We start from the raw sequence: 26,492 nt of genomic DNA on the forward strand, positions 1-26,492 counted from the left end.
TTTTTCTTTTTTTACAGCATCCCCGCTTGTTTTTCCGCTTTGGCAAGTAGTGGACAGAAACATCCCAAAACTCATCATCATCATCATTAGAGGAGTGTACGGGGCAAAGGCTGCTCCTTTGACTTTCTCCAAATCAAATAGTCAGTCAGTTCAGATAACAACTAACACACTAAAGTATTTATAGACTACATGGTTGTTTAAAAAGGTAGTACCTCTTCTTTGATTACCATGCACAAGCTCTGCTCGCTTTTGTCACTTTGCTATGAAAGGAAACTTGATGTGGGCAACACTAAGTACCCCCGCATGGCTCTCAGGCTGTAATCGAGACTTTACACGACCTTGTTTCTTCATCTTGCACTGCTTTGCCTGCACATAGCCTGATCTAAATAACATTTCTCAGTGTAGAACAATTTAAAATAGTTTGAAAGTATTTTTATAATCCTAATCCTGTAGCTGAATCCACCACGCTGGCAAAACACCTGCTTTTATAGAAGTCTGCACCCCTGCTAATGCTCACGTCATCAAGGACAAATTCATGACTGACTACAAACTACTCTCCTAAATCCTATAAAAGTAAGAAGGGTGTACCGAGTATTGCCCATGTTGTTCTCTCTTTCTTTGTCTAGATTTTTGTTAAAATCGAAGAGTGAAAAGAAGGTTTTTGTTTATCTGAGGTTGTACAACAACTAGAACTGAGATCCCAGTACTGAACAGTTTGTTGGATTTAGAGTTCTGTACATAAAAAATTAAGAAAACAGAATTAAAAGAAGGGGTGCTAACATTTGCAAACAGCTTTTAAAAGCGTGATCAGCACATATTTTTGTGAATTGCTTTGGAGGAGGCTATTTTGATTCCAGTAAACCTTTCACAGCTGGATTTAGCTCGTACTCGGCAGAAGTACAAGTAAAAAACAACACAAGCCAGATGCAATCTTTCCATCAACTCCAAGAGGAGTAATCAATCTAAAACTCTATAAGGAAAAAAAACACGATTCCTAAAACAACTGAGCAAATTGCTGTTTGTGCAGCAAATATGTATCTTTTTTTCTTCTTCTTGGTTTGCTAAAATGAGCAATCAAGGGTATTTATGCAATCAGAGTTGCTTTAGGGCGAAATCGCAGAAGTCGAATAATCTTCTTCGTATCTAAAGTCATCAAACATGCAGGTTAGGAGGCTGGTCTGGACTCCACATCAAGTTGCTGAACTAATGTGCTGATTACAGTAAGATTTTTGCATTTTTGCTATTTAAAGTAGGCCACACAGATCGGTATACTGATAAAAGTTTCAAATGCGAGCATTCGTGTGTTTAAAAGTTCAATATCCTTGTCTGATTATGTGACATATTTTCTTTAACTGCCATGATGCCCCAGAGCCTGTTAAGACTGCCAACATGTGGAAGTCCGGCAGGTTTTACTGGACAAGGATGATTAATGAGATTATCCGACGGTGTCGGCAGAAATCAGGGAGCTCAGAGTCGTCAATGGTTTTACGTGATTTGCAGAAAATGAACAAATAAGCCAGACCAGACATAATGCTTTACTGTTGCAGTCACATGAGAATACAGGACAGTGATATTTTCAGTCATACCTATCACAAGAAGGCATTTGCCTTATCTGGGCACTCTTGGCGCTTTTGACTCAGTCGCAGCAGAAGCAACTGCTACGCGGGCTGGATGTGGTTCAAAGGTCAGACGCTGGGCTCTTACTGTACTGACTTGTGTTGCATGGCCCAGATTTTCACCAAAAGTTTAAAGAAAATACAGATCTGGTCCATGACTGGTGCGCATATGTGAGTTTAGGCATCCACATTCACCCTGAGTCTAAGCAGGCGGTCAAGGCCGAAGGGAAACTGCAGATGTGGGCCATGACTGGACCAAACAGTCCATGCTATCTGGAATAAAGTTCAAATTGAGGCCCAAAACTGACATAAAAAAGGACTTTTCTTCCAAATACAATGTAGTAAAGCAGAACTTCACAGGGTGGGAAACTGCATTCAGGCCAAATCAAGCAGCTAAAGAACTTCTTCTTTTTTGGGTTCAAACTGTGGAGTGTTGGGAACTTTTATAAACGTACATGACCCTGATGAAGTGGCCTAAGGAGAAGAAGTGTAAATACTGTCTGATATCAGGAGGACCGCCAAACGCTGGGGTGGTGAGGGAAAGTGGAAGTTCAAAAAGTTTGTTGGACCATCATAAAACATAGTTTAGTCATTCTTTGGACATGGATTTTTCTTTATTGGACATCAAAATCAATTGTTTTACTGGACTCTAATTTCATAATATGCGTATTAAAAGAAAAGGAGGTGATTATAAAAAGAAGAAAATTGTGGCAGGCTACATGCTGACTGAGAAACAGAGCGTTCATAATCTTGTGCCCTTCCTAACCTTGAGGGGAGTTAATGGAAACGCTTTACACAAGTTTGCTCAACTTTGACGCCTCGTTGCTTTTCTGCAGTCGTTTAATGCATCCTTTCATTCCCAAGGGAAACCCATAACTCTGACAAAGTTGTGAAACTCATCGTTCCAATGGTTTTTTTGTATGGGTTATGTGCTGTGCTAACAACTAGTGCTAGTTTGCGCAATGCTCATAGCAGGTTCTTGAAAATCAACTTCTTTCAGTTGTTTGAAGCTGTAGACGCTATAAGTGTAGGATGTCATAAAAAATACATTTTCTCTCTCATGGCAGCAATGAGTTAGCAATGTTAGCATCATTAGCGTTGAGCCAACCCAATCATAAACAAATGCACTTCCTTCGGTCATGTTCCTTCTTCATACAAAAACTGAAAGAGGGTGAATAGAAAGAAGGTGCAACGAGTTTCTAGTTAAAAATTAGAGTCTGTTGAACCCTGACTTTAGGTATTTTGCAAAACATGAATTGCTTGTATGACACCAACAAACATTGCAAAACATCAAAAAAGCACAACAGTAAAATATGTGGAATGTACAGTATTCAGAGTGAGTACCTCATAAAAGTAGTTCTGAGTAAAGAACTAAGTTGGCAGAAAAAGCTTTGACCACAACTAAGAAGGTCGGAGGTCTCTTTGAACAGCTAGGAACAGCTGCATCAGGGCGTCCGTCCACACCTCTCTCTGCTGCTGGTTATCGATTTGCGCCAGTGTCTGTGACGTGTAAACTAAAGTCAGGACTGTTCTCTCAAAGTCCTGCCAGCTCAGAGGCTGCCGCCTCCAGCCGAGCTCCGCCGTGAGACGTCGGATCTCGGACAGCTTCTTGGGCAGGACGTCCTCGCATATGACTTCCAGCCTTTCCACGCTGCTGAGGGAGGCCAGCTCCTCATCTGGGATCAGCAGCGTTTCCCCCTCGCCTCGGATCTGCGTTCCAGCTAGCAGAATCTGAGCAAAAACACAAAAGACTCAACACAATCCAGACAACTGGATACCAAATGATGCAAACCATAACATTCAACATCAGCTTGAGCATGAACTGGATCCAGTTATGAGCTAAAGTTAGTGCCTTCCCTCTAGGTCCTAAAAAACGTTGTAAAAGCAAATGCAACCTCACGGTGCCTTTATTTAAACAAAGACTGAATCCATCTTTAGTTGTTTCTTTTATGACTTTAAGTCTCTCAGATGATTTTGGCTCTTTCTTCTGTCCAACATTGCTGCAAGTTTGAAGTTTGGAGTTTTTGGGTGCTCACTTAGCCACAGCTCTCTGAAGGTCCCACCACAGTATTTTAATTGGGCTGGACTTTGACTAGGCCACTCTTAAACCTCGAGTTTCATAGTTTTCATGCATTTTGTTGTAGATTTGTTGGTGAGATTCGGATCGTTGTCCTGCTGCGTGACCCGATTTCAGCAAAGCTGTAGCTGTCAGACGAGTGGCCTCGGGCGTACCTCTGGAATAGCCTCTGGCGTACCAAGGGGTTAAGGTTCGGCTTAAAGACTGCATTTTTCCAGCCATCTTATTGTTTGTTCATATTCAGTTTTGTGAAAGGCCATGTACTTTCTAGACAGAAAAACTCTAGCCAGCAAACCAAACATTTAAGGTTTCATTTTTCGAAGCCTTGCATGGCCTGAGTTAAAAATAAATTTGCTTGGGACGTCAATGCCTGGGATGACTGCCAGTTGTCTTGATGGTTTTCAACATGTGAATTATTTCTCTCACTGTAGATCTTTAGAACTCCACGTTGTTTGGAAGTGGTTTTATAATCCTTCACAGATTGGTGTGTGGCAACAACTGCTCATACGTAATCACTGTTTATGTCTTTCCCCTTTGGCATTGTGTTAACTCACACCTAATTACTTCTAAATAGCTACTTTTAAAGAGGCTGATGGTCATAATCGTCAACATCGACGGCTGATGACTAGTATTAGTACCTGGCAACAACCTACCCTCTTAAATCCCGTTAAAAGCAGTATGATGGCATTTATTCTTGCCTACGTGATTCCCCCCTTGTTTGGCTTCAACTTTGGTAAATAATGGCACAGTGAAAAAAGTTATGTTGCTATTTGTCTGAGAAAATCTAATAATAAGATCCATTATGACCATCCCTTATCCATACCATCTACCCAGGAGCCCATCCGAGTACTCCTTAGGAGAAAGGCAGGGGTACATCCTGGACAGGGACACTATGATCAGATTATTTTGATTGTGTTTTTGCACATAAACACAAGATAAAAGAAGAACTACTAACTTCTGCACATCACTTGACTGTTTTTTTCACTCCTTTCATTGCTAACAGGAAGCCTTTGGATAAACACATATTTCACATTTCTGCTAATGATTAGCAGCACAGCAGCAGTGTCCACAAGTATGTGCTGGAGTTCATGTGATCTTTGTCTTCAGCGTGCTAGTTAAGAGGACAAAGATGACGATGTGTCTCAGGGCTCTTAAACATCTAAACTGACCTCAAAGAGCAGATTGACGTCCTGTCTCGAGCGCTGGAACGTGGGGTTGATGAGGGAATACGTCCCGCGCTTTATCCTATACGCAGATGGATACAGAGCTGGAACACATGAGAACAGGAAATTGGATCAGATGAGTGTCCTTGTAGTTAAAAATGTAGGCGTGCCTTATGCAGCGTGGCATGATTGCGGGCGGGCCAGAGGCTGAATACACATGAACTCATCACAGCTCAAACATTATGCAGGTGGGAGAGAGTCTGGGTCCGGCTGTGAAGAGGGTAAATGGTCTATGACCTCCTCCACAGATGTTCCCAGACAAGTGGTGAAAGGTGCTGCATCCAGGGGTGAGGTATCTGCATACTGGCTGTCAAAGAGGTATAAGAAACTGGATCTCATGTGCTCTTTTTGTGTAGCTGATTTGGGAGATCCAGGGATCTGATGTGGGTGCTTTATTTCCATAAAATGCTATGAAATCTTTCTGTAGCAGCTTACATCCCTCTTCCTTCCTGTTCACTGTCAAAAGGTGGCGAAAGAAAGTGAAACTCCATTAAATGTGATCTTCATCGTTGTCACATTAACAGACTACTGCAAAATGCTTTAGCTAGTGGCACACAAACAATATAATTTTTCTTAATGATTAATAAAGTTCATTTTATCCGTGAAAAGTAATTAAAAAACCTAAAAATGTTTTTGTCTGACAAAAAGAATCAGAAAATTGAAATATAATTTGTCATCTATATTGGACATTTCCATTAAATGTTCACAGCGCTGGTGGAATGTGAGTGAGCCCTTGGAGTGAACAGCTGGTTTAAACGTCTTTTGGCAGCAGCGACTTCAAGTTCTGGATCAGAGCAGGAGGACGTTTACAGGAGTGTTGCAGCTCAGGCTTATTTGTATCATGTCTGGTATAAATTGCTATTTTGAGGTCGTTCTACAGCATCTCTGTGGGGTAAGGTCCGGGCTCTGGGTGGGCCCAGACCTCAGGGTGATCGGCTCATTGTCTTGCTTCACTCAGTTCCTACCAAACTTCAGCGTCCCAACAGCCACACAAATGATCCAATAAGATCATATCATATCTCATATCATGATACTTCCTCTACCGTACTGCACTGTTGGGATGAGGTTTTGACGTGCTGAGTGTTCTCTCCAAAAAACTCTGCTTTTGTTTTCTGATCTTCAAAAGATGTTGCCAGTTGAACTGCAGATGGCGCTCTTTGGCAAACTTGAGGGGCACAGCAATATATCTTGGAGGGCAGTGGCTTCCTCCATTGGGTTCTAGCATGGAAACGCTGCATGTTATGATCATTGGTGGTCTTATGGACAGATTTAGAAGTCAGTGATGCCTTCAAGCCTTCAGCTGTTATCGTGGGTTCTTCTTTACCTCACTGAGTCATCTTTTCTGTGTTCAGTTGCCACTGACATAAACTTTTTAACTTTTTAACACTTTGGTTTTGCATCCTTCTCCAGTCTTATGGAGATTAACTATCCTTGATTAAGTGTTCAGAGATCTCCTTTTTACAAGGCATAACTAACATCTAGTAAATGCTACTTATGAACAGTTTGAGAGTCTTTCATAAATCAAAATAGCCCTAAACCACAAATAACTCTGGTTTTACTTAGTTGCCCAAGTTTGGTTAATCCAAGTTATTTATTCTGTACCTGTCCAGCAGTATAACCCTTTGAAGAGATCACAAACAGACCTCACGAGTTTTGCAGCATGTTATAAACATCTGATCTCATGTCCCACGGTCCAGCTAACCTACAGCAACATCACTAGATTGCTGCCCCACCATTTCTGCATTAAAGCTCAACCCCACTGCTCGCAGTCTTGCAGGCCGGACACATTTGGCTTCATTAGAATATTGAAGCCAGCCAAAGCCACATATAGTACCACGGCTGATCTTGCAGCGTACCTGCTTGCTTCATGCTCGGTTAGCTGCCTCAGCTCTGACATGTTTTCTCAGCATGGCCAAGACTCTAATGAAAATACACAGCCCTGTGCACCAATCGAAGAATGATAATTTGCAGTGTAATTTCTATGAATTAATTTTGTGTAATCTTCAGCGGTTATCTCAGATTTTTACGTGTCCTGTGTGTCTAAACCAAGCAGAGGCAGATGCAGCTTTTAAGAAATATCGGCTTTCTAAAAAGTTCCCAAAATGTTAGATGTTTTTTTGAAACATTTATGAGATGTTTTGCAACCTTTCTCTGAGCATTGATCAAACACTTACACACTGTTACGACCTTATATAGAAGTATGTTTGTACAGAATATATCATCCCTGCAGGTCCCAAAATAGGGAACGGCATTTCTAGAAATAAACTCCATCCATCATTAGGAAAATACACAGTCAGTAAGTGATTAGTCTTTATTATTTCATTAATAATAAATATTATAGATAAGTCTATAAAACATTGTCATCCAGCCACAGGAACAAACCGGCACTGCCGGTACCAGCATAGCAGAAATACTCACGCAATGACTTTCCCGAGGGACTTTTTTTTGCTTTAAAATTGTTTTTCAAGTTTCTAATACTCCCACATTAAACCTTGCTTTGCTCTTTTCCAGTTAACTTCTGATTTCTTCGGTAGCTTTGTGGTTCTACCAATGACCCCAAGGGCCCAATCATCGGCTCATTTAGGGTTCAGCTGGTGCTCGATGAGAGTTTCGTCTGTCGTTTCAGTTCTAGAGGTGGGCTTATCTCAAATGTCATTTTGGTACTACAGCACAAATGAGGATGGATGGACAATGAATGTAGTTAGCATCATAGGTTAGCATGAGCTAAGCAAAGCTTCAAGAATATCCTGTGGTAACTGGGTTAAGGTGTTTTCCAGGCAGCCTCCAGGCTCATTCCACCCATTCTTGGATAAATCAAGGTTGAGCGGAGTGAATTGCCAGGGCCGTTCCTGACCCATTTGGCGCCCTAGGCAAAATATTTGCTGGCACCCCCCCACCCCGTTCCCGTCCTGTCCCGTCCCGTCCACTACCACCACACACACACACACACACACACACACACACACACACACACACACACACACACACACACACACACACACACATAAACACACACACAAACACACACACAAACGGAATGGCAATTTCTTTAGGATGTATTAAATAATTAAATATATAATATGTAATAAATAAGTAATACAACAACTCAGAGCAGCAATTCAATAAAGAAACAAGTGCAAACACAAACAAAATTTCAAATAGTAAAATAGGTCAAGTAAAAGGTATTGCACACAAATAATAACAACTACTACCAATAATAACTATATACAAAATACCCTGTAAAAACCTCAATTTAGCCCACAACATCTTACAATAACAATTTTAACAACAATAACAACAGCATTATAGCCATTGACCGGCTAACTTGTTAGCATTGCTCCCGTTTTCCCAACAATTATCTAGATTTTCAGCAGACAATCAGAAGTAAGTTTAACAATAAAACTTGAGGATTACTTAAATGCACATGATTGTCAAGATCAGGGGTGGAGCAGGGGTCCCAGCCTAGGGGGGGCGAAGCATTCTAGATGGGCCCTTGTGGCCTAAACATCTCCGTTAAAACATAATCGCAAAAAAAATGCCACAGATCAGCGTCTCTGACACACAACCACAGCACGCAGGCAGCACGGTCAGAACTATTCAAATGAGGTTTCAGCACCAGGGATTTACCAGTCATTATGTCAAACCTAACTATAACCCTAATGCAGACTTTAAAATATAAGTATCAAACTGGAGATAAAAATCTAATGACATCCAGAGATGTCTATGGAAGCTGATTTCCGCCAGTAAAAGAAAAAAATAAGATGAAATCTTAGCCTTAAAAATAAAAATATCCCCACGGTAAGTCATAATAATGACATAAAAAGTCATAATTTCAACTTTTTATCTCATAATTATGACTTTCTATCTCATAATTTCGACTTTCTATCTCATAATTATGACTTTTCTATCTCATAATTTCGACTTTCTATCTCATAATTTCGACTTTCTATCTCATAATTTCGATTTTATATCTCATAATTTCGAATTTCTATCTCATAATTATGACTTTCTATCTCATAATTATGACTTATCGTGAGGATATTTTTATTTTTAAGGCTAAGTTTTCATCTTAGCCATAGATGTCGGATTCGCTGAGTAGATCAATTCAGACACGTGTGTTCAACCTACACAACGACAGTTTACAATGTGCAACGACATGTATTTAACACAATCAGACACGGCGGTCAAACAGCAACAAACAAAGCTTACCAATGATGGTTTCATCCAGGGTTGGGCAGAAAACCACAACAAAACATATTTCCATCCACATCAAAACATATTTCCTGTTTTAAGGCTCCTTCTGATGCGACAACTGGCTAAAGGCTGATTTATGGTTCTGCGTTACACCAACGCAGTCCTAGGGCGTAGTGGGTGGGGGAGGGGGCGCCGCACGCGAGTGTGTTGAGGTGAGGGACCGCAGCAAAATTAATTGTGGCTGCGGGAGAGGCAGAAGAATGCAGCCAGGCAGAAATTAAAATTAGAAAAACGATTTCATTATTATTTTAAAGACTTTGGGCTATATATGTACTGTTGTTGTTTTTTAGTGTATTCATTTCTAATTTTTCAAAAGTTTATTTAAAAAAAAAAAAAAAAAAAAAAACAGCTGGTTGCATGGCGCCCCCTGGCATGCTGGCGCCCCTAGCATTTGCCTAACCTGCCCTATGGGCGGAACGGCCCTGTGAATTGCCAATGTGGCACACTCCAGCAGTCCCAAACTGACTCATCAGAAAAATGTTGATGATGTCATATATGTTTGTCCAGTTCTTTTCATACAGTCTATGGTTTTAAAGGGATTGTGACATGAAAAACAAATTTTTCTTGATTTTTTGTGTTTTGTTGGGTGTCTTGACATCAATTACACCCAAAAAACAACGAACTTTTAACATTCAGTGTATTGTGTGCTTTCTGGGATTTTCCGCATAACTATGCAAAAACGGTGCATGTGGTTTGCTGGCGGGTCGTTACGTATAAACCCGCTAAATCACCGCCCCCTCCACCCAGCTCCCTGCCTCCTCTCCTCTCCAGCGCACCATAAAGGCTGATTTATGGTTCCGCGTTACACCGACGCAGAGCCTACGGCGTAGGGTTACGCGGCGACGCGCACCGTACGCTGAACCCTACGCCGTAGGCTCTGCGTCGATTTAACGCGGAACCATAAATGAGGCTTAACACGGAGCTGTTTAGAGCCTCTTCTGTTCTCATCACCGGAGGAAAACTGCTAAGAAGACCCGCGGCCACTGACTGGACTTAAGATAAGGTGACACTGTTGCTTCGCATGCCTTTATTTTTATGATTGTTTGCTGTGGTTCGCCCTGCTGCTTTTCCGTGCATGCTTCGCCTGTCGCTCCCGGCTTACTCTCCGACGCCGCTGTGAGCGTATGTCTGGGCTGCAGGAGGTTTGGAGGAGGAGCGGAGCAATGATTGACAGGAAAGGGGGGAAAGGAAGCATTTTTCACGGCGCAAAAAAACACTGTAATAAAAAGCCAGGAATAGAGTACTAGAGTGAAGTTTTTCTTGTTACACTCTTTTAGACACATTTGAGGGATGTTGGCCAAGACTTTTAATAGTGTTAAAAGCATGTTAAAAATGATGTCACAATACCTTTAATGTCTAGTTGTCATCACTTCTGCTAGTTGGCACTTGAGCCTGATTCATGTTTCTGTGTAGCCACTACACACGTAGGTTATGCAGAGCCTCTACGCCATCATTGACGTTTATACTTCAGCGTTGCTATCTGCGTGTCTCTGTAATTACACCATCAACCACTAGTTGGCAGTGCAGATTCCTTTGTGCAGTAAAAAGATTTCAAACAGTCTGAGACATCGAGAGTCCCTTCAAGAACTGAGAGCCATCAGGCTATCTTTGCGCTGCGGGGATGATGTATTGTATAAATAAACATATATCTTGGGACTACTTCTATAAGTTGCTCATCAATCTGCTTTTTCAGAACAGCGGTGATCTGAAACGGTGATGGATGGGCAGATTAGTCGTCAGCACCTGCCAGGATGATGCCTACCATGGGTCAGAAAAATGGGCTTCAAAATCACTCTTTAGAAAACTATGATCTCTCAGATGGTTCGTTCTGGTTATTTTTATAGACTCTGTGGGAATAACACATTTTATGCACTTTCTGGGAACTTTAAAGTGCATTAACACAAGTGTTTCCATTGCATCTCCTTTTCGCTGTGAAGGTGTCTGCTTTTTTTGATCCTCCGTGTTCTGCTTTGTTTTGGTGGCTGCTGAATATGTCAATCGAAAAACAAAAAAGAAAACACTGTAGAAAATACGTCAGTTCCTGTCAGATGCTACATTTCCTCCTTTTGAACCATGGACTTGTAGATGTTCTGGAAATAGTCTCACTTCAGAAGGTATGTTGGACCTGATTGCTCAATTGTGGTCACTTCTGGCTTCAAAAAGGCTACGGCAAATGGAGTAGCAGAGCCCAGTCGGTCACGTCCTTTACAGCCAGTTAATCTGGGTTCAATTCAGAGTCTCGGCGTTGTGTCTGAATGACCTCCTGAATGCTGGCGTTTTTACCTGAAACGTCTTTGCAGCTGCGAACTGACCACATTAGACGAGGAGCCACTTTAAAATCAGCGGTTCAGAGGAATCAGACGGAGAGAATTGTTAAATAAACAAAGGCTGGTAGGGACGATCAAACATGGTTTACTCCAAGAAGTTCAATACGCAGGAGACCAATCAAACTGGAATAGGTTTTTAAAAGTGCAGCGTTTAAAAGAAAGAAAGGAAAGAAATAAAGGAAAAAGAAAATGTGATTTTTTTTTTGTCACAGAGAAGATGAACTGGTGCAGGAGGGAGAGAGCACACGGATGATATCCACGAGGGAGCGGGACACAACAGGAAACAGGCGTGACTAATCAGGGTGAGATGACTGGGAACAGCAGGCGGGGAGATGGGAGGGAGGAAGAAACACAAAGCGCTGACAATTTTCTGTCACACCAAATGTTTAAAAAGCTTTTATCTGCACTTGAAGCTTCGGCTTTCAGTCTACGTCGTTTCAGGAAAAAGTTTGCTTGATTATGTCTCTAACGGGAAAATAACATGCTGATAAGGAACTTAGATCTTTGTGAGTGACACAACAGTGACAGTGTTTCCTCCCCGGAGCTGTGACCTTACTGACCTCTGCTGACCTACGCATCACTTCACTCCCCTGAGGGAAGACCGTTCCACCTCACCACAGCACCAATGAGCTACATCTCTATCCTGAGTACTTTGTACCGAATATTTCACTAGTTTAGGATATTCATTAGTTTCTGCTATCATTTATGCACTGTTAAATGCTCACTTTTTCTGTAAAATATGATATATCATCCATCTATTCCCTCTATTGTAAATTATGTTATTATTCCTGTTTACAGCTGACTGACATTAATGCACAAATCCATCTGTATCATATGTTGATAGTATCTCTTCAATCACTGCATATGTTTTGCTCTCTCACTTGGATATATGTACCAATATTGCACTCATTTATACATATATATGGTTTCCCCCTGTATGTAAATCCTACTCGTACATACCTGGAATACACCACACTATTTAAGTTCATACGCTTACTGCTAACTGCTTCTGCTTCGATGCTGAACTGCATTTTGTTGCTCTGTACCTGTACATGGGTAAAGATGATAAATTGAATCTAATCTTTATACTGGGGGGAGGCTGAAGACTGAAGTGATGTACCTCCCTTGATTTGTTGCACAGTTAACTGTTAATGGCAGCGATTATCAGGGTTGGGGCTCCTTTCAGTTTTCCAGGCATGTGTCAATGAAATCTAATATTTTTATTTTTTATTTTTTTTACCTTGTCTGCACACATATTAATGGTTGATACCATGCCGGTAAAAACCTAAGGCATATTTATGTGCATTATTACTATATTTAATATATATACATATATATACGCATACATACGCATACACATACTGTACATATATATACACATACAAACCCAGTGAGTTTTTATTTTGGTTTTGTTTTTTTTGGGGGGGGGGTGACATCCACTGCCAATCCAGGAAGCAAGAACACACGGAGGCACACACACGTCTGAAATCTGCAACAAAAACCACAAACGAAACACGAAACCGACACGGAGCTGACCAAAACACAAGCAGCAATCGACCCAAATTTCGAGATCCGAACACAGTCTGAGCTAAGCTACCGCTATCTAGCCCCAAAAACTACAGAACAAGCATGTAGGTGAACAAGCCAGTGTGTTTCTCTATGTGTGTGTGTGCGTGTATGTATATGTCTGAGTGGCTGTATGTGTGTGTGTATGTGTGTGTGTGAGCGTGTATATGTATGTGTGGCTATGTGTGTGTATGTGTGCATGTATGAATATATGTATGTGTGTGTGTGTGCGTGAGTGTGTGTGTATATATCTATGTGGCTATGTGTATGTATGTGTATGGGTATGCATGTGTGTGTGTGTGTGTATGTGTGTGTGTGTAATAATCCTATCAAAGCTCCACCTGAAGTGTATCTATAGTGGGGGAGGGGGAGAGGGAGGGGGGCAGGCAACCCCACCACCCGCGAGACCAGAGGCTGACAAGGAATGAAATCTAAGATAAACTGACAAGAATTTGACAAATGACTAGAAAAGGTCTCAAGACATTACTCCACACAGAGGGAAACGTACCAACCAGAGCGGTCTGCAGTTTATGGGATGTGTTTTAAGACACTAATGGAAAATAACTAAGAGAATTGACACATAACTAACAAATCAAACGTAACTCTGGGCCACAGTTTAACAGTGTTGGTTACTTAAGTTAAGTTTGAGACTTTAGTGGCCTAAAGCGAGTTACACTTTGTAATGCAAACGTGCCACGTACCCTGTAGTCAATTGTGTGCTGCTTTTTTTTTTGACCATGTGTCAAGGTACCATGTGATCATGTGCTGACGTGCATCATCGTAATTCATCTCCCTTCAAGGATTAATAAAGTATTTTTGAATTTCAATTGAATACCAAGGTGGTCTATCTGTTTGGGTTGGATGATCTGGGAAGATAATACAAGTGCATATTTCTTTCCTCGATATTTTTTCAAGTAAATAAAAGAGACATTGAAGTTTCTCTTCAGTTTATATGAATTTCTTCATTTTCTTTTCAATGTTTTGATGAAACCAGCGAACTATAATAGAAATGACCTTGCTCCAACGTCTGTGAGTTTAAATCCTGAATAAAGCTAAAACCACTGCTTTTTTATTTTAAAATGGGAAACGTTTGTAATGGATACACCTGGCACCTGCACCAGCAGCTGCGAGTTCGACCCTTAAAAAGATTTTGATCCACTGCAGACCCCGTTTCTGTAGGCAAACACTACCATTGTGAGCTAATATGACGGGATAAAACTGAAGCCGCTGCGTTGGTAGTATTTAACAAAACTGCAACCGCCGCTGTGAGCACGAGGAAACTGCAAGCTGCAGGAAAAGATCATTTCCAGCAGATTTCAGGTTTTCATCAGTCATGTGAGGATAGAAGGGTAACTGATACACATTTATCTTGGCAAAATATAAATGTTGATCCTTTGGGGGGATTTTCAGAGCTGAAACGCTGATAGGGATGTGGGTAGTTTTATTTTTAAAGGAAAATTAACTGATATGGGCTTTTGAAATCACTAGTGCGCTCCAAGTCTGCAGAGATGCTTATTAATGGTGACGATTTGCATTTACAATCATGTGGTTTTGAAGACCATCTCCATAATGTAAGTCATGTCACTTTAATGGATGCAGATGAGAACACGTACTTCTCATTCAGTGAGACAACAAAACTGCTATTATGGCCGGATTGCTAATAATAATACAATACATTTTTACTGCCAAACTGACAGGGGAGCAGGAACGCTGGTTCCTGCTCCCCTGCATACCGTTAATGGTGTCTTTTGCTGATACTAGTCTGGTTGTCACTCTGACTGCATGATGGGTTTCTGATGGGTTGCACACCTTTCCAGTGGCCTCCAGAGGCAGGTTCTTCTGTATTTGATGGTTCTACACCAGGGGTCGCCAACCCAAAATGTTGAAAGAGCCATATTGGACCAAAAACACAAAAAACAAATATGTCTGGAGCCGGAAAAAATGAAGTCTTGTATAAGTCGAATGAAGGCAACACATGCTGCATGTATCTATATTAGTTATAACTGGGGGAAGATTTATTTTTTTTCATTATGCATTATGCACTTATGCACATTTCAACAAAAGTCGAAATGTTGAGAAAAAAGTCAAATTGTTGAGAAAAAAGTAGAAATGTTGAGAAAAAAGTCAAAATTTTGAGAAAAAAGTCGAAATGTCGAGAAAAAAGTCAAATTGTCGAGTAAAAAGTCGAAATGTTGAGAAAAAAGTCAAAATGTTGAGAAAAAAGTCAAAATTTTGAGAAAAATGTCGAAATGTCGAGAAAAAAGTCAAAATTTTGAGAAAAAAGTTGAAATGTCGAGATTAAAAAGGAAAGGAAAAAGGAGGAAAAAAAGAGAAAAAAGGAAAAAAAGAGAAAAGTAGGAAAAAGAAAAAAAGATGTAAAAAAAAGAAAAAATAGAAGAAAAAAAAGAAAAAATAGAAGAAAAAAAGGAAAAAAAGGAAAAAGAAAAAAAGGTCAAACATTTTTGAAAAAGCTCCAGGGAGCAACTAGGGCGGCGCTAAAGAGCCGCATGCGGCTCTAGAGCCGCGGGTTGCCGACCCCTGTTCTACACCATGTAAATTAAAGATGAATCCAGAGGAACCAGGATCATTATTCGTATCGCAGATGAAAAGTAGATTGCCTTTGCCAACATATAGAATGCACTGAACAGACGCAGCGGTTTCAGTGGTGCATTACTGATGTAAACAGGACACCATCTAGGGAGAAATAGATTTCATTAGAACGAGAGTTATATTGTTAAAGGATGGAGGGACTGCAGGGAAGTGACAGCTAACCCGGTGCTGCTGCAGATTTAAATTTAGCAGCCAATGATATTTACATAAAAAAGAAGGAAAAAAGCACCAACTAGTCTGTCATTGTTTCCTAAAACGCAGGTCCTTTGGCACGCAGAGAGGTTTTTGTTTTAAACAGCAGGCACAACATTTTGGAGCGAGAGAGAAAATGCTCATATTGTTGGAACCGTGCTGCGAGGAGGAAAATAGACCGGGATGTTAACATTGATCAAGTGAGGAGGAGACAGACATAGAGAGTTTATGTCTCCGTGTGTGGAATAGCTTTATAAAGGAGGACGGCAACGTGCAAACGGGAATTGGATGGTTGGAGTTTGATTACAGCCAGAACCAGAACCAAGCGTTGCAGGTAAGATTAACGACTTTCACTTTTTTTCATACGACAGAGTATCTTCTTTAAAAACATCCTTTCATCACATCTTCCACCTAACAGACACTACTAGCCACATACCTTCACATAATCTGGTGACATTCAGAAACTAAAGATGCATCACAAACCCAAGGATGTTGTGATTCAGGCGCAAAAATGCGTCCAGGGAATCCCAAAATCCCAAAAAAACAAAATTCAACAGACCTGCCTTCAAGCCGCTAGACGTACAAGTGGAGGGCCCGCAACGGACCGGGCCTGCGGGGCCCGCCCGTTGAAGCCGCGGTCCGCGGAGCTCCGGCTCCCATTAACTCTTGGCCTCAACTTTCATCCGGAGCTCCGGCTCCCACCTCACGTGTCCCCGGTCCCTGGGAGCTGGAAAGGGGGGGGGAAGCCGCTTCGAAGCTCGGCCCCGATCTAGGGTGAGACCCGTTTCCTCTTTCCTAACTTCTTAATTAAATTAAAACGTGGCGTGGTCAAGGCTGGGCCATCTTTAAATACCACAGAAGCCCCGCCATCTTTAAACACTGCAGCCACGTTTTGAACTGTAGATGTTCTTTATCATCTTTATTATTGCTTTGATTTCTTTTTCATTCCATGCATTCAAGTTCCCATTTTTATTGATTGTTGTTTTTCTTGTTAATTAATGTTTTTTTTGTTTATCGTAGTGTGCATCAGGATTTATTTGGGTGTTGCATTTACCATCTTTTGACACCTGCATGTAAATAAATTCAGATTTTTAATGAGTGGTTTTTGTTGTTAAATGCAATTTTGGTCACATCTGATTGTTTGACAGAGTCAGTTGCTCGAATCTCACCCTTCAATTATATTATACTATACTTAAACCGTAATCATCTGAGACTGATCTTCTGCTGTAAAAGTTATCATTTCCCTGGATTAAGGCCCCGGGTGGTGCCCCATACGAGAATTATTATCATTTTGATAATTCAATTTGATAAATAGTCGTCTTTATTAATTATTAATAATTATTAATACAATTATTAATAGCCTTCGATAACTGATCAGCTAAAGCTCCGCTGTGGCACAACAAAGTTAACGATGGAAAAGGACGTAGGTCACTCAGCGATACACCAACACCAATCACCTCATGGAGCAACAGATAGTTGATCAAAATAGCTTAAAATAACCACATTGTCCTCATTTTTAGGTATCTAACTTCTGTCATGGTTATAAGAGCAAAAGAATGACTTCCTAAAAATGAGCAGATTTGGCTCAAGTCTTTTCTGATTGTTCAAACTCTTGGAGGCTAACACATCAAGAACCTTCACAGCTCCCGTTGCTGCTCAGACACCAGTTTTCAACATTTCCCATCACCGACACCTCGCACGCTGAAACAATGTTCGTTCCCTGGTACTGTGTAACCTTGTGGATTATTTTGTCTTTCAGTTCCAACCCGTCTCTCTTTTCTACGACGGAGTATTAGGGCCAAACAAAAAAACAAAAAAAGGAAATTACGAGAATAAAGTCATAATGTAATGAGAATAAAGTCGTAAAATGACAAGAATAAAGTCATAATATTACGAGAATAAAGTCGTAAAATTACGAGAATAAAGTCATAATATTACGAGAATAAAGTCGTAAAATTACGAGAATAAAGTCATAATATTACGAGAATAAAGTCGTAATATATTATAAATATATAAATATAACTTCACAAGATGCTCAATATTCCTCATTTTAACACAGGGAGAAGAAGCTCTTCCTGTTAGAGTTCTCATAAATTATATTCTCATAAATTACGACTTTATTCTCGTAATTTTACGACTTTATTCTCGCAACATTACGACTTTATTCTCGTAATTTTACGACTTTATTCTCATTATATTATGACTTTATTCTCGTAATTTCCAATTTTTTTTGTCTTAGTTTGGCCCTAATACTCCGTCTTACTTTTCTGTAAAGCCTGTGCAAAGATTTAGAAACGTTCGCAGTCAAGAAACAGAGAAACAAATGATGCTTTCGTCAAACAAATCTTTTTTTGTTTTGTTTTCGGTGCACGACAGGATAAAAATGTACAAAAACAACACAGCCCGGTTTATTAACCACATGCAGCTCAGACTCACAAGCTTCTGGCTGTAGAGTAGCTATCATTTTTCTCTGAATCATAAACACTCCTCTGTGGAGTGTCGCGAATAGATAAATACTTTTGCCTTGTTTCTGGCAGAAACGCAAACTGCATCCACTTAGCCACGGTCAGAACTGAACACTTTGGAGACATTTTGTACAGAAAACCCAAAATACTTTGTAAACATTACTCGCTGAGCCACCAGGATGAAAAAAACCCACTTGATTCCTAGCTCGGCAGATGTAAACTTCTGCTTTCAGATCACCACTGACGCTCTTCTTGTAAATGTTGCCTGGAGACAATGACCAAACAAGGAGAATCCACTCTCCATGATGTCCTCGTGTCCCGGTCCGTGAGGAGGGAGAAGAGACCTCATTGGCCCCTGTTCATCCAGGAGCTGGAAGTGGAGAGGGTGAGCGACTCTAGATACCTGGACTCAGAGCCGGCCCAAGGCATAAGCGAACTAAACGGCTGCTTAGGGCCCCGTGACCACTAGGGGGCCCCTAAGAGTTAAAAAAAAATAAAATAAAAAATAAAATAATTATTTTATGTGTGAGTGATGATTCATACATTATCAAAGGTTATCAAAGGTCTTTGGTATTTTATTTGGTATAAGGTATGTCTTTTAGTAGGCCTACACTGTAAATTACACTCAGTATCACACTTTAAATTAAGTGTAAATCAACCCCAGGCCGCTCTTGTAGCAGAATTTGCTCCCATTTCAGATTAAAAACCATAGATGGGTAAAAACATGCCAGGCTGACAATAGGATTATGTAAACAACACTGCTGCTCTTTGACCTTTTTATCTGTTGCTTCTCTGTGTGGCCAGTAGGGGCAGTTGCTGACTTTGCAAAATATTAATTGAAAGATTTTTCCGCAAGTTTCTTAATCTGTTGTTCTGCTTCCATGGTTTTAATCACTGTGGATTACAATCTAACTACAACAAAAAGTTCTTACATCTAGTTTTACAAGTGTATTTGTAATGACAGGCAAGAACATGAAATAAGTTTATAGTGGGTGTGTGTATGATCAATAATCAGTATTATTGGCAGTAATAGAGGGCCCCAAAATCAAAATTTTGCTTAGGGCCCCATGGAGGCTTGGACCGGCCCTGCCTGGACATCCACATCAGTGAGGAACTTCAACTTAACACAGCACGTCAGAAGAGCTCAGGAGCAGCTGTATTTTCTGAGGAGGTTGAGGAATTTGGGACATTGCCCAAGAACCTCAGCAACTTTTGCACCTGCAGCGTTGAGAGCATCCTGACCAGCTGCAACACCATGTGGTACGGCAACAATACTGCCGCTGAGGAGAGTGTATGAGAGTCTTAAAGCAAGAAAAAACTTGTTTTTCATAATAGGTCCCCTTTAACATATATAAAGTGGTCTCCCCTCAGCCTGCCAAGCAACCAAATTCTGCACTGTCTGTACAGCTGCCCAGATGAGCCGTCCAGTGTGATGTGGCTTCTACGAGCCGTTCAGATTCTGCTCCGGTCGTTATGTAACGACGGGAGTGATTTACATAGGTTGGCCTCCGATGCGTGAAACCACACCCACAACTAACTCCACCGGCCGAAGCTTCCGCCATTTTTTCGTAGCGGTGTATCGCGTCATTCAGGCAGCCAATCAGCACAGTGCCTCATTATCATAGCCCCGCCTACTCAGAATCCCACTTAGATAATGAGGTTAGAGAATGGGAAGATAAAGACATGGCTCAGAGGCTGAATTTCTAATTTATTTAGCAAAAATAATCAAAAGCTTGTTTTTAAGACATTCAATGCATGTTTAAAATAGATATTACATGCCATAATAGGTCCCCTTTAAGTCCATAGGAAAGTTCCCTCCATACTCAAGACCCTACCCTCCCCCAGCACCAACTGTTCACACGTCTGCCCTCAGGCAGGAGGTACAGAAGTGTGACATACAGAACGCCTGGACTGAAGAACTCATTCCCACTGCCATCAGACTCCATTGCCATTAAATTCAATGACAGGTTGCACAGCTTAACATCTGATAATGAAACTGAGGGAAATGGGCATTTATAATAAGTAAACAGGTGCACCGGCGGTTGTGGAGGTCAGGTGATAAGAAGCGGGAGAAGCTGATGGCTTCCATACAAGGCAGGTTGTTTGAGATGTTCCAGGATAGCAAGATGGTCATTGGTTTGGGCTGAAAAAACTTGCTTCCCATACAACAGACATCCACTACCTTCCAGAATGAGGAAGAGGAAGTAAAAGTAAAACTGACGTTACAGTGTGACACCGTTAAATATTGTCAAATACTTTACATGGCACAATGAGCAGCATAAATGTCACATTCAGATTGCTGATAAGACGATTTTGAGTAAATGTAGTTTATGATTAGACATTTACAGACGTTTACAGTGAGTTAAGGCTGAATTATGGTTCTGCGTCAAAACGACGCCGTGCCTACGGCGTGTGGTTTTTGTACACGCAGAGGACACGCCGTCACATGCGCCGTCAGTGACGTGCACCTCCCGAAAATTGTAACTACGCGTCAAGGAGACGCCGACCACACGCAGACCGAGAGGGCTGTGATTGGTTCGTTTGAAAGCGAAGCATTTCCGGTTTCCGGTTTGAATCAGTAGTGAACTTCCAGGGCTTTTTTCTTCGTTTATATGTGATTTCTTTAGTTTTTGTTTTTTGCACAATAGTTGTCCTTATTTTTTTGATTTACTGTGACCGGAAAAAGTCGGATAAACCATTCAGAAAAAGATCGCTAACTAGTGGCCGCGGGGGGTACTGCACCGCGACCAAATGGAGAGACGGAGAACTCTGAACGATTCGTGACGGCGTCACGGGTGCGCCGTGTGCTCTGCGTGTGTGTGACGCAGAACCATACCCGCACCTTTATGATGCAGATTGTGGCTGGAGGACAAATTACAGGTGAAAAAGACAATAAGATCATTGTAATCCTACAAAATGAAGTAACTTTTCTCAGTCAGAGGGGATGGACAGCCACTAGTGGTCCGTCAAAGATCTGCAACTTTCTTTGCATCCGGGAGCTGGTAAGAGTAGCGAGCCGGATGTAACCACGCGGTTCAACCCCCCGATGTTCTCACGTCGCTTCCAGATGTCAAGCTTCGGCTGCAAGTTCTCAACCTGAGCTCAGCAGCCAACTTACTTTAACAACATCGATGGAGGAAGCCTTTCGTTAACTCTAACAATTACTCAGGGAAGATTTCAGTGGTTTGTGTCCTGTTAAATGTTAAATAAAGTGACCGATTTGATCAGGTAAAACCAGAGAAATGGTATCGTCTGGTGTGAGGTTTGGGTGTTTTACTTTACTGAACATTATGCTTTCACTCATTTGGGGGAAAAATCTTTCACTGGTTCTTTTGCAACTCCTCATTAGCTGAGAGATTAACACAATAAGTATTCTACATTAAATCTTAAATATGTTAAACTAAATCAGAGCACTGTGGGCTGATTGAATATTTCATGTAGATGTCCTTTATCACGACATCTCAGGTTCCCCTGCTGCTGGTTCTAAGCCCGTTCATTTGTCACGCTTCCCTTCTTCCTCCGGCGCACCAAACAATCAGTGTTTGGATAGTCAGGCTTCCCCCTGTGTCATTATGCAGAGGCAGGGAACTTGTAATCTCCAGCTAACTGCTCGCAAGGAGTTCAGGGACCAACAAAGATCCATTAATTAGCAGGGCTAAACGGCGTTCCTGGCTGGAGGGATGTTTTGGCAAGACAAAGGGAGAAACAAACAAAATCACACAACAAAATTAAAGCGTGGATCCTTCTAGCACGAGCAAAGAGAGGCGAAAAAGGGCACGGAGGAGGATAGCAATCCTCACAGCAGCAGCGGCTCATCTTCTGCATGTCAATTCCCTCCAAATGAGCATTACAATCCTGACAAAGTACCATATTTCCTTGTGCTAGCCTCAAAATCCAGCATTTACAATGCAAACACAGACTTCAATATTTCCACTCAAAGTCCAATCTGTGAGAGGCTAAGCTCCAATAAAGTTACATAGTATTACAGGGACAGCTGCTAGGATTGGACACTGTGGATATTGGGACGCTGTGGACGCTGGTGATAACCAGGGATAATAGAGAACACATGGCCGAGCCCACCTACTCGGTCCTATATGAGCTTTGTCCTTTATTATCATCTACATACAGTGTGTTCCTGGTGATCCATCAAAAACCAGCCAAAAAAAGTTAGAAAAGTCAACTTTTTCTCTCATATTTCTCCTCACACTCACTACCGGTGACAGGTCAGTGCAGAACCTGCATCCTCTTCTTCCTCAAATCTTTGTAATATGTGCAGAGAGTGGCGTTGCATTATCTTGTTGGGAAAATAAAAACCATCTTTGGTCTGGAGGCCCCAAGCACCCATTTCCTGATTCGTATGACCAGAGTTTGGGTTTCCGCCGTGTGACGCCTCTGAACCCAGGGACGATGACGCTACCTCTGCACAGGCTTCTCCTTTCTGTAGTAAAGTGTTAAATGGCGTTTGAGCATGTATCTCCCTACCCGTAGTGCCTGACAGGATTGCAGAAGTATAACATGTCATATCAGCTATTTAGGAATCAACGTTGTTGGTGCGGTGTCATCTCAGGGATTGGAGAACACAGCTATCCATCTAAGGATTTCCCGAAGTGGAGATCGTCTTGTGACCTCAGAGGAGTCGGTCTGGTACTGAAACGGCATTGTCCATATCTACAAGGGATTTCAGAGTATGTAATTGGGCTCAAAAAAATCTGCGCTACTCAATGTTAGGTATGGGAAAAAATCTTTTTGTGGCTCAAATGAAAGCCTGAATTGGAAGTGGAGCCAGCCAGACGGTAATGATCAGACTCCGCACCCCCCCAGCGGAGCTCGAGAGTCTGTATGCTTGTTGGTTTTTACTTCAATTTTGGATCGCTCTTTTACATATTCAGTTTTTTTAGAATAGGGGGTGGGGGGTTGGGGGGGTGTCATCGTGAGAAAGGGGAGCGTGCCTGCTGTACTTTTACTCTTCACCTCTCGTCTTCTCTAGGAGGAGCCTACCAAAATCTCGGCTGTTTTTTTTTTTTTTTTTGTTGCTAGTGTGTACCTGTTGGACAGCTTATCACCCTGGTAACCAAGCTAAAGAAGGAGAAGCTTGTTGCAGAGCTAAGATATGTCCAGGTTCATGTTATTTTTTGTCAAAGCGAGTCTTTAAATCCAAAAGGATGATCAAAACCATGCTCCACCCGCCCAAACCATGATGCAATTGTGGTGCTTAAATATATTAGTGTTTTTTCAAGACAAAAATAAAAGGGTAACTGCAGTTAAACCAAGTAAAAACCATAAATACGCTGCGTTTTAAACATTTGGCCTGCTGTGCCAGTAGAATCTGCATGAAATCAATAGTTTTATGCACGAAAATTATTTAAAATGCATCTAAAATATCATCTGTTCTCTGTGATAAATACATGTACATTCAGACCAACCATTTGACACATTGCTTCATTCTAGAGACACTTTTGCTGACGATGTCAATTGAGATCAATTTAACCCTCAGCTGCAGGTCATATCACAGGCGCAGGTGACAGTGCAGCCGGGGTTGAGAGGTCTCAGGACTCTGTTATTAAAAACTTTAAAGTAAAAGGCAGCTGAACTCGGCCAATGATGCAAACGTAGACTCTCGTTGTTAAATTGATCCCATTCAATACAGTGTCGTCTAAAAAATCTCTGCTTGTCTTTTTCCAGACCCGTCGACACTAATCCCATTCAGGCTGAGACGGTACAAACAAAACACAAAATAATTCAGCTTAATTCACATGGCGCCAAACCGTGACAAATGCCATGTCGAGGTACAGCGACAGAAAATCTGAGCGCATCCAAGAGCAGCTTCTGTCGCTGGTTAGCACGTCTTGTCAGAGAGGTCAGGCTAATGTGAGGAATGGGAGAGGAATTTCCTGCTCAAGTGATCCAGTAACAACACTCCAGTCACTTTTCGGTGGAAAAGAATGTGTTGATGTTCCTCATGTCACATGTTCTCCTCCATTTCACGGAATAACATTTTCCTTCACTGCAGCAAAAACACACACCGAGACTGAACCATCTTTAACCACAACCGTATTTCTATTTTTACTCCTTAATGCAACCATTTTGATTGTTTTTTTTGTTCCTTTTTTCAAATCAGATATTGTTTTCTCTCGAAGCACCATGTGACCGATGAGGCCCCTTCTGAATAATTTAGGATGTTTAGATGCTGGTCTTCCCAGCAGGTGTGTCCTCCTACCTTTCCTTTGGTGCAGAGCGGCTGCTTGCAGGACGGACAGGTAAACAAGAGCGAGTAAAAGCCACCGCCGCGCCATGCTCGTCCTCACACACTCTCTTCTGGTCGAGCACACTCAGGAGATGCACTAACAGTCATATGATGATCCCGGAGAACCCCTCAGCCCTCATCTCACATCTGCAGGACCATTTCTTCTCTCTCTTTATGCACTCTCCCGCTGCCCCCTCCCTCCGTCCGCTCTTACACTCCCTCAGTTTCTTTTTTTTTTTCATTTTTGGTATGTGTGTGTTCTCCAGTCAGACTAGAAAGTCTGGATTCCCATCTGGAAATGATAAGGATTTGTGGGAATGGCTGCCCTCTTGGCTGGACTTCTTTATCAACTGGTGACCGCTTGACTGGTTCCCTTGCCGGGTGACTTCTGGCTGGATGCAGGTGAAAGCCAGACCGGTGGGGAGGCCAGATTGCCGACTCACTCGGAGACCGCGAACCCGGAATAATCCCCATCCAGCTATTTTATTTGTCATTTTTACCACTGGCTCTGTCTGTGAACATGTGGCCTGAGCAGCCAGTGCAGTTTATCACTTTGCAAAACCTCCTATATTGAATTTAACTATGATTTATAGTGCATATAAAACCTTCATTTACACTCTGGTCCCCTTTGTTGTTGGAGGTTAAGTTGCTCATCACTCACAGCATCTCAGAGGGAAGTGATGAGGTCGCAGCCTTGATGCCAAACTGTATTCACTGTAAAAGAGGAGGGAAGCTCGTGCAGGCGCCAGGTTCTGTGTGCTACATAGAGCAGGAGGTGAGTTCAAAACAATGGCAAAGTGTTTGGAAAGTGTACTCCTTGCTCTGCAAGATGCCCTTCTTCACAATGACATCAGCCAGTCCTCGCTGTCTCATCGGCTGGAGCTCGGATGGGGGACTTCTCCTGTGGCTCCAGATGTTCGGAACGAGAAGATGCCCATCGGGAGTTGAACAGGTGGGCAAACATTTTTGAGTTGTTCATATATGCCCACCACGAACCGATATGGATTTACACCCAATTTGGTCTCTTAGCTTGGTCTCATGCGTTTGATTGCACTTGGAGACGGTGGACAAAAATGAGCTCCGTCTTGGAAAGTGCAACCAAAACCACCACCGGACTTGCAGCTATGCGCTCAAATTCATCGTTAAAAAGTGAACTTAATTCAAGAATCAAGGTTTGGTTGCAGATCTTCTGTCCACCACATCCTCACCTTCTCTTTATTACCGTAAATATTATCCCAACCTTCTGGTGCAGAAGCAAATAAAAGGTGTGTGTAGCTGCCGCCAGTTTCAGCTTTGTTGGCTGCGTCCTTTAAAATAAAAGAGGGAAAACACACTAATGATGGTAATGTAAAGCACTCGTGAACCAGCAATAGATAAAAAGGGAGGGCAATGCACAATTATTCAAAAAGAGGCGGAACATATTAAGGCTTTAAATCTTTGCCCGAATAAATATAAGACTGATAAGAGCTGAGAAGTCCTTATCTAAACTTTTCTGTGTAAATAAACAATAAAGTCTGGTATCTGCAGTAACTTATCTTTGTATAATGTGATGCTGAGGAAAGTTCTGCTGAAAAAAACATGAGGTTGGAGGAAGTGAGCCAGACTCCCGTTCCTCCTCTGTGGAGACAGCTGTATCGAGTGGGTAACCGGGATCCACAGCTCAACATTTTTACAGCGCCGTCAACAGGGCTGCAAATGTCAGTTTGGGTAAACATGGAAGACAAAGGTGTAGAAAACAAATTTGTAACATAACAACGATATACAGGTCGGCCCACATGATTACGAGCCATAACAAATAACCTTCCAGTTCGATTGAAATTCAAAAGGTCTCCTTTCACTTCTTTTAGAGCTGCCACATTTGTTTGCAGCCTTTCCCCCCCCCCCCTCAAGATGTGATGTCTTTTTCTTTCTTTGTTTC

The 26,492-nt window shown here is 41.7% G+C and overlaps 1 protein-coding gene across 1 annotated transcript; it reads right to left on the reverse strand.

The window, feature by feature from the left end:
- Positions 1 to 1,522: 1,522 nt before the first annotated feature.
- On the reverse strand, positions 1,523 to 24,703 carry LOC133424043 (protein FAM180A). The gene is made up of 3 exons (XM_061714425.1): positions 24,548 to 24,703; positions 4,863 to 4,960; positions 1,523 to 3,347 (listed from the first exon to the last, which is right to left on the reverse strand). The coding sequence occupies exons 1-3, from the start codon at positions 24,621 to 24,623 to the stop codon at positions 3,018 to 3,020; spliced, it is 504 nt and encodes a 167-aa protein (XP_061570409.1). The 5' UTR covers positions 24,624 to 24,703; the 3' UTR covers positions 1,523 to 3,017.
- Between the last annotated feature and the right edge of the window lie 1,789 nt (positions 24,704 to 26,492).

Source organism: Cololabis saira, chromosome 23 (genome assembly GCF_033807715.1).
Source record: "Cololabis saira isolate AMF1-May2022 chromosome 23, fColSai1.1, whole genome shotgun sequence".
Lineage (NCBI taxonomy): Eukaryota > Metazoa > Chordata > Actinopteri > Beloniformes > Belonidae > Cololabis > Cololabis saira.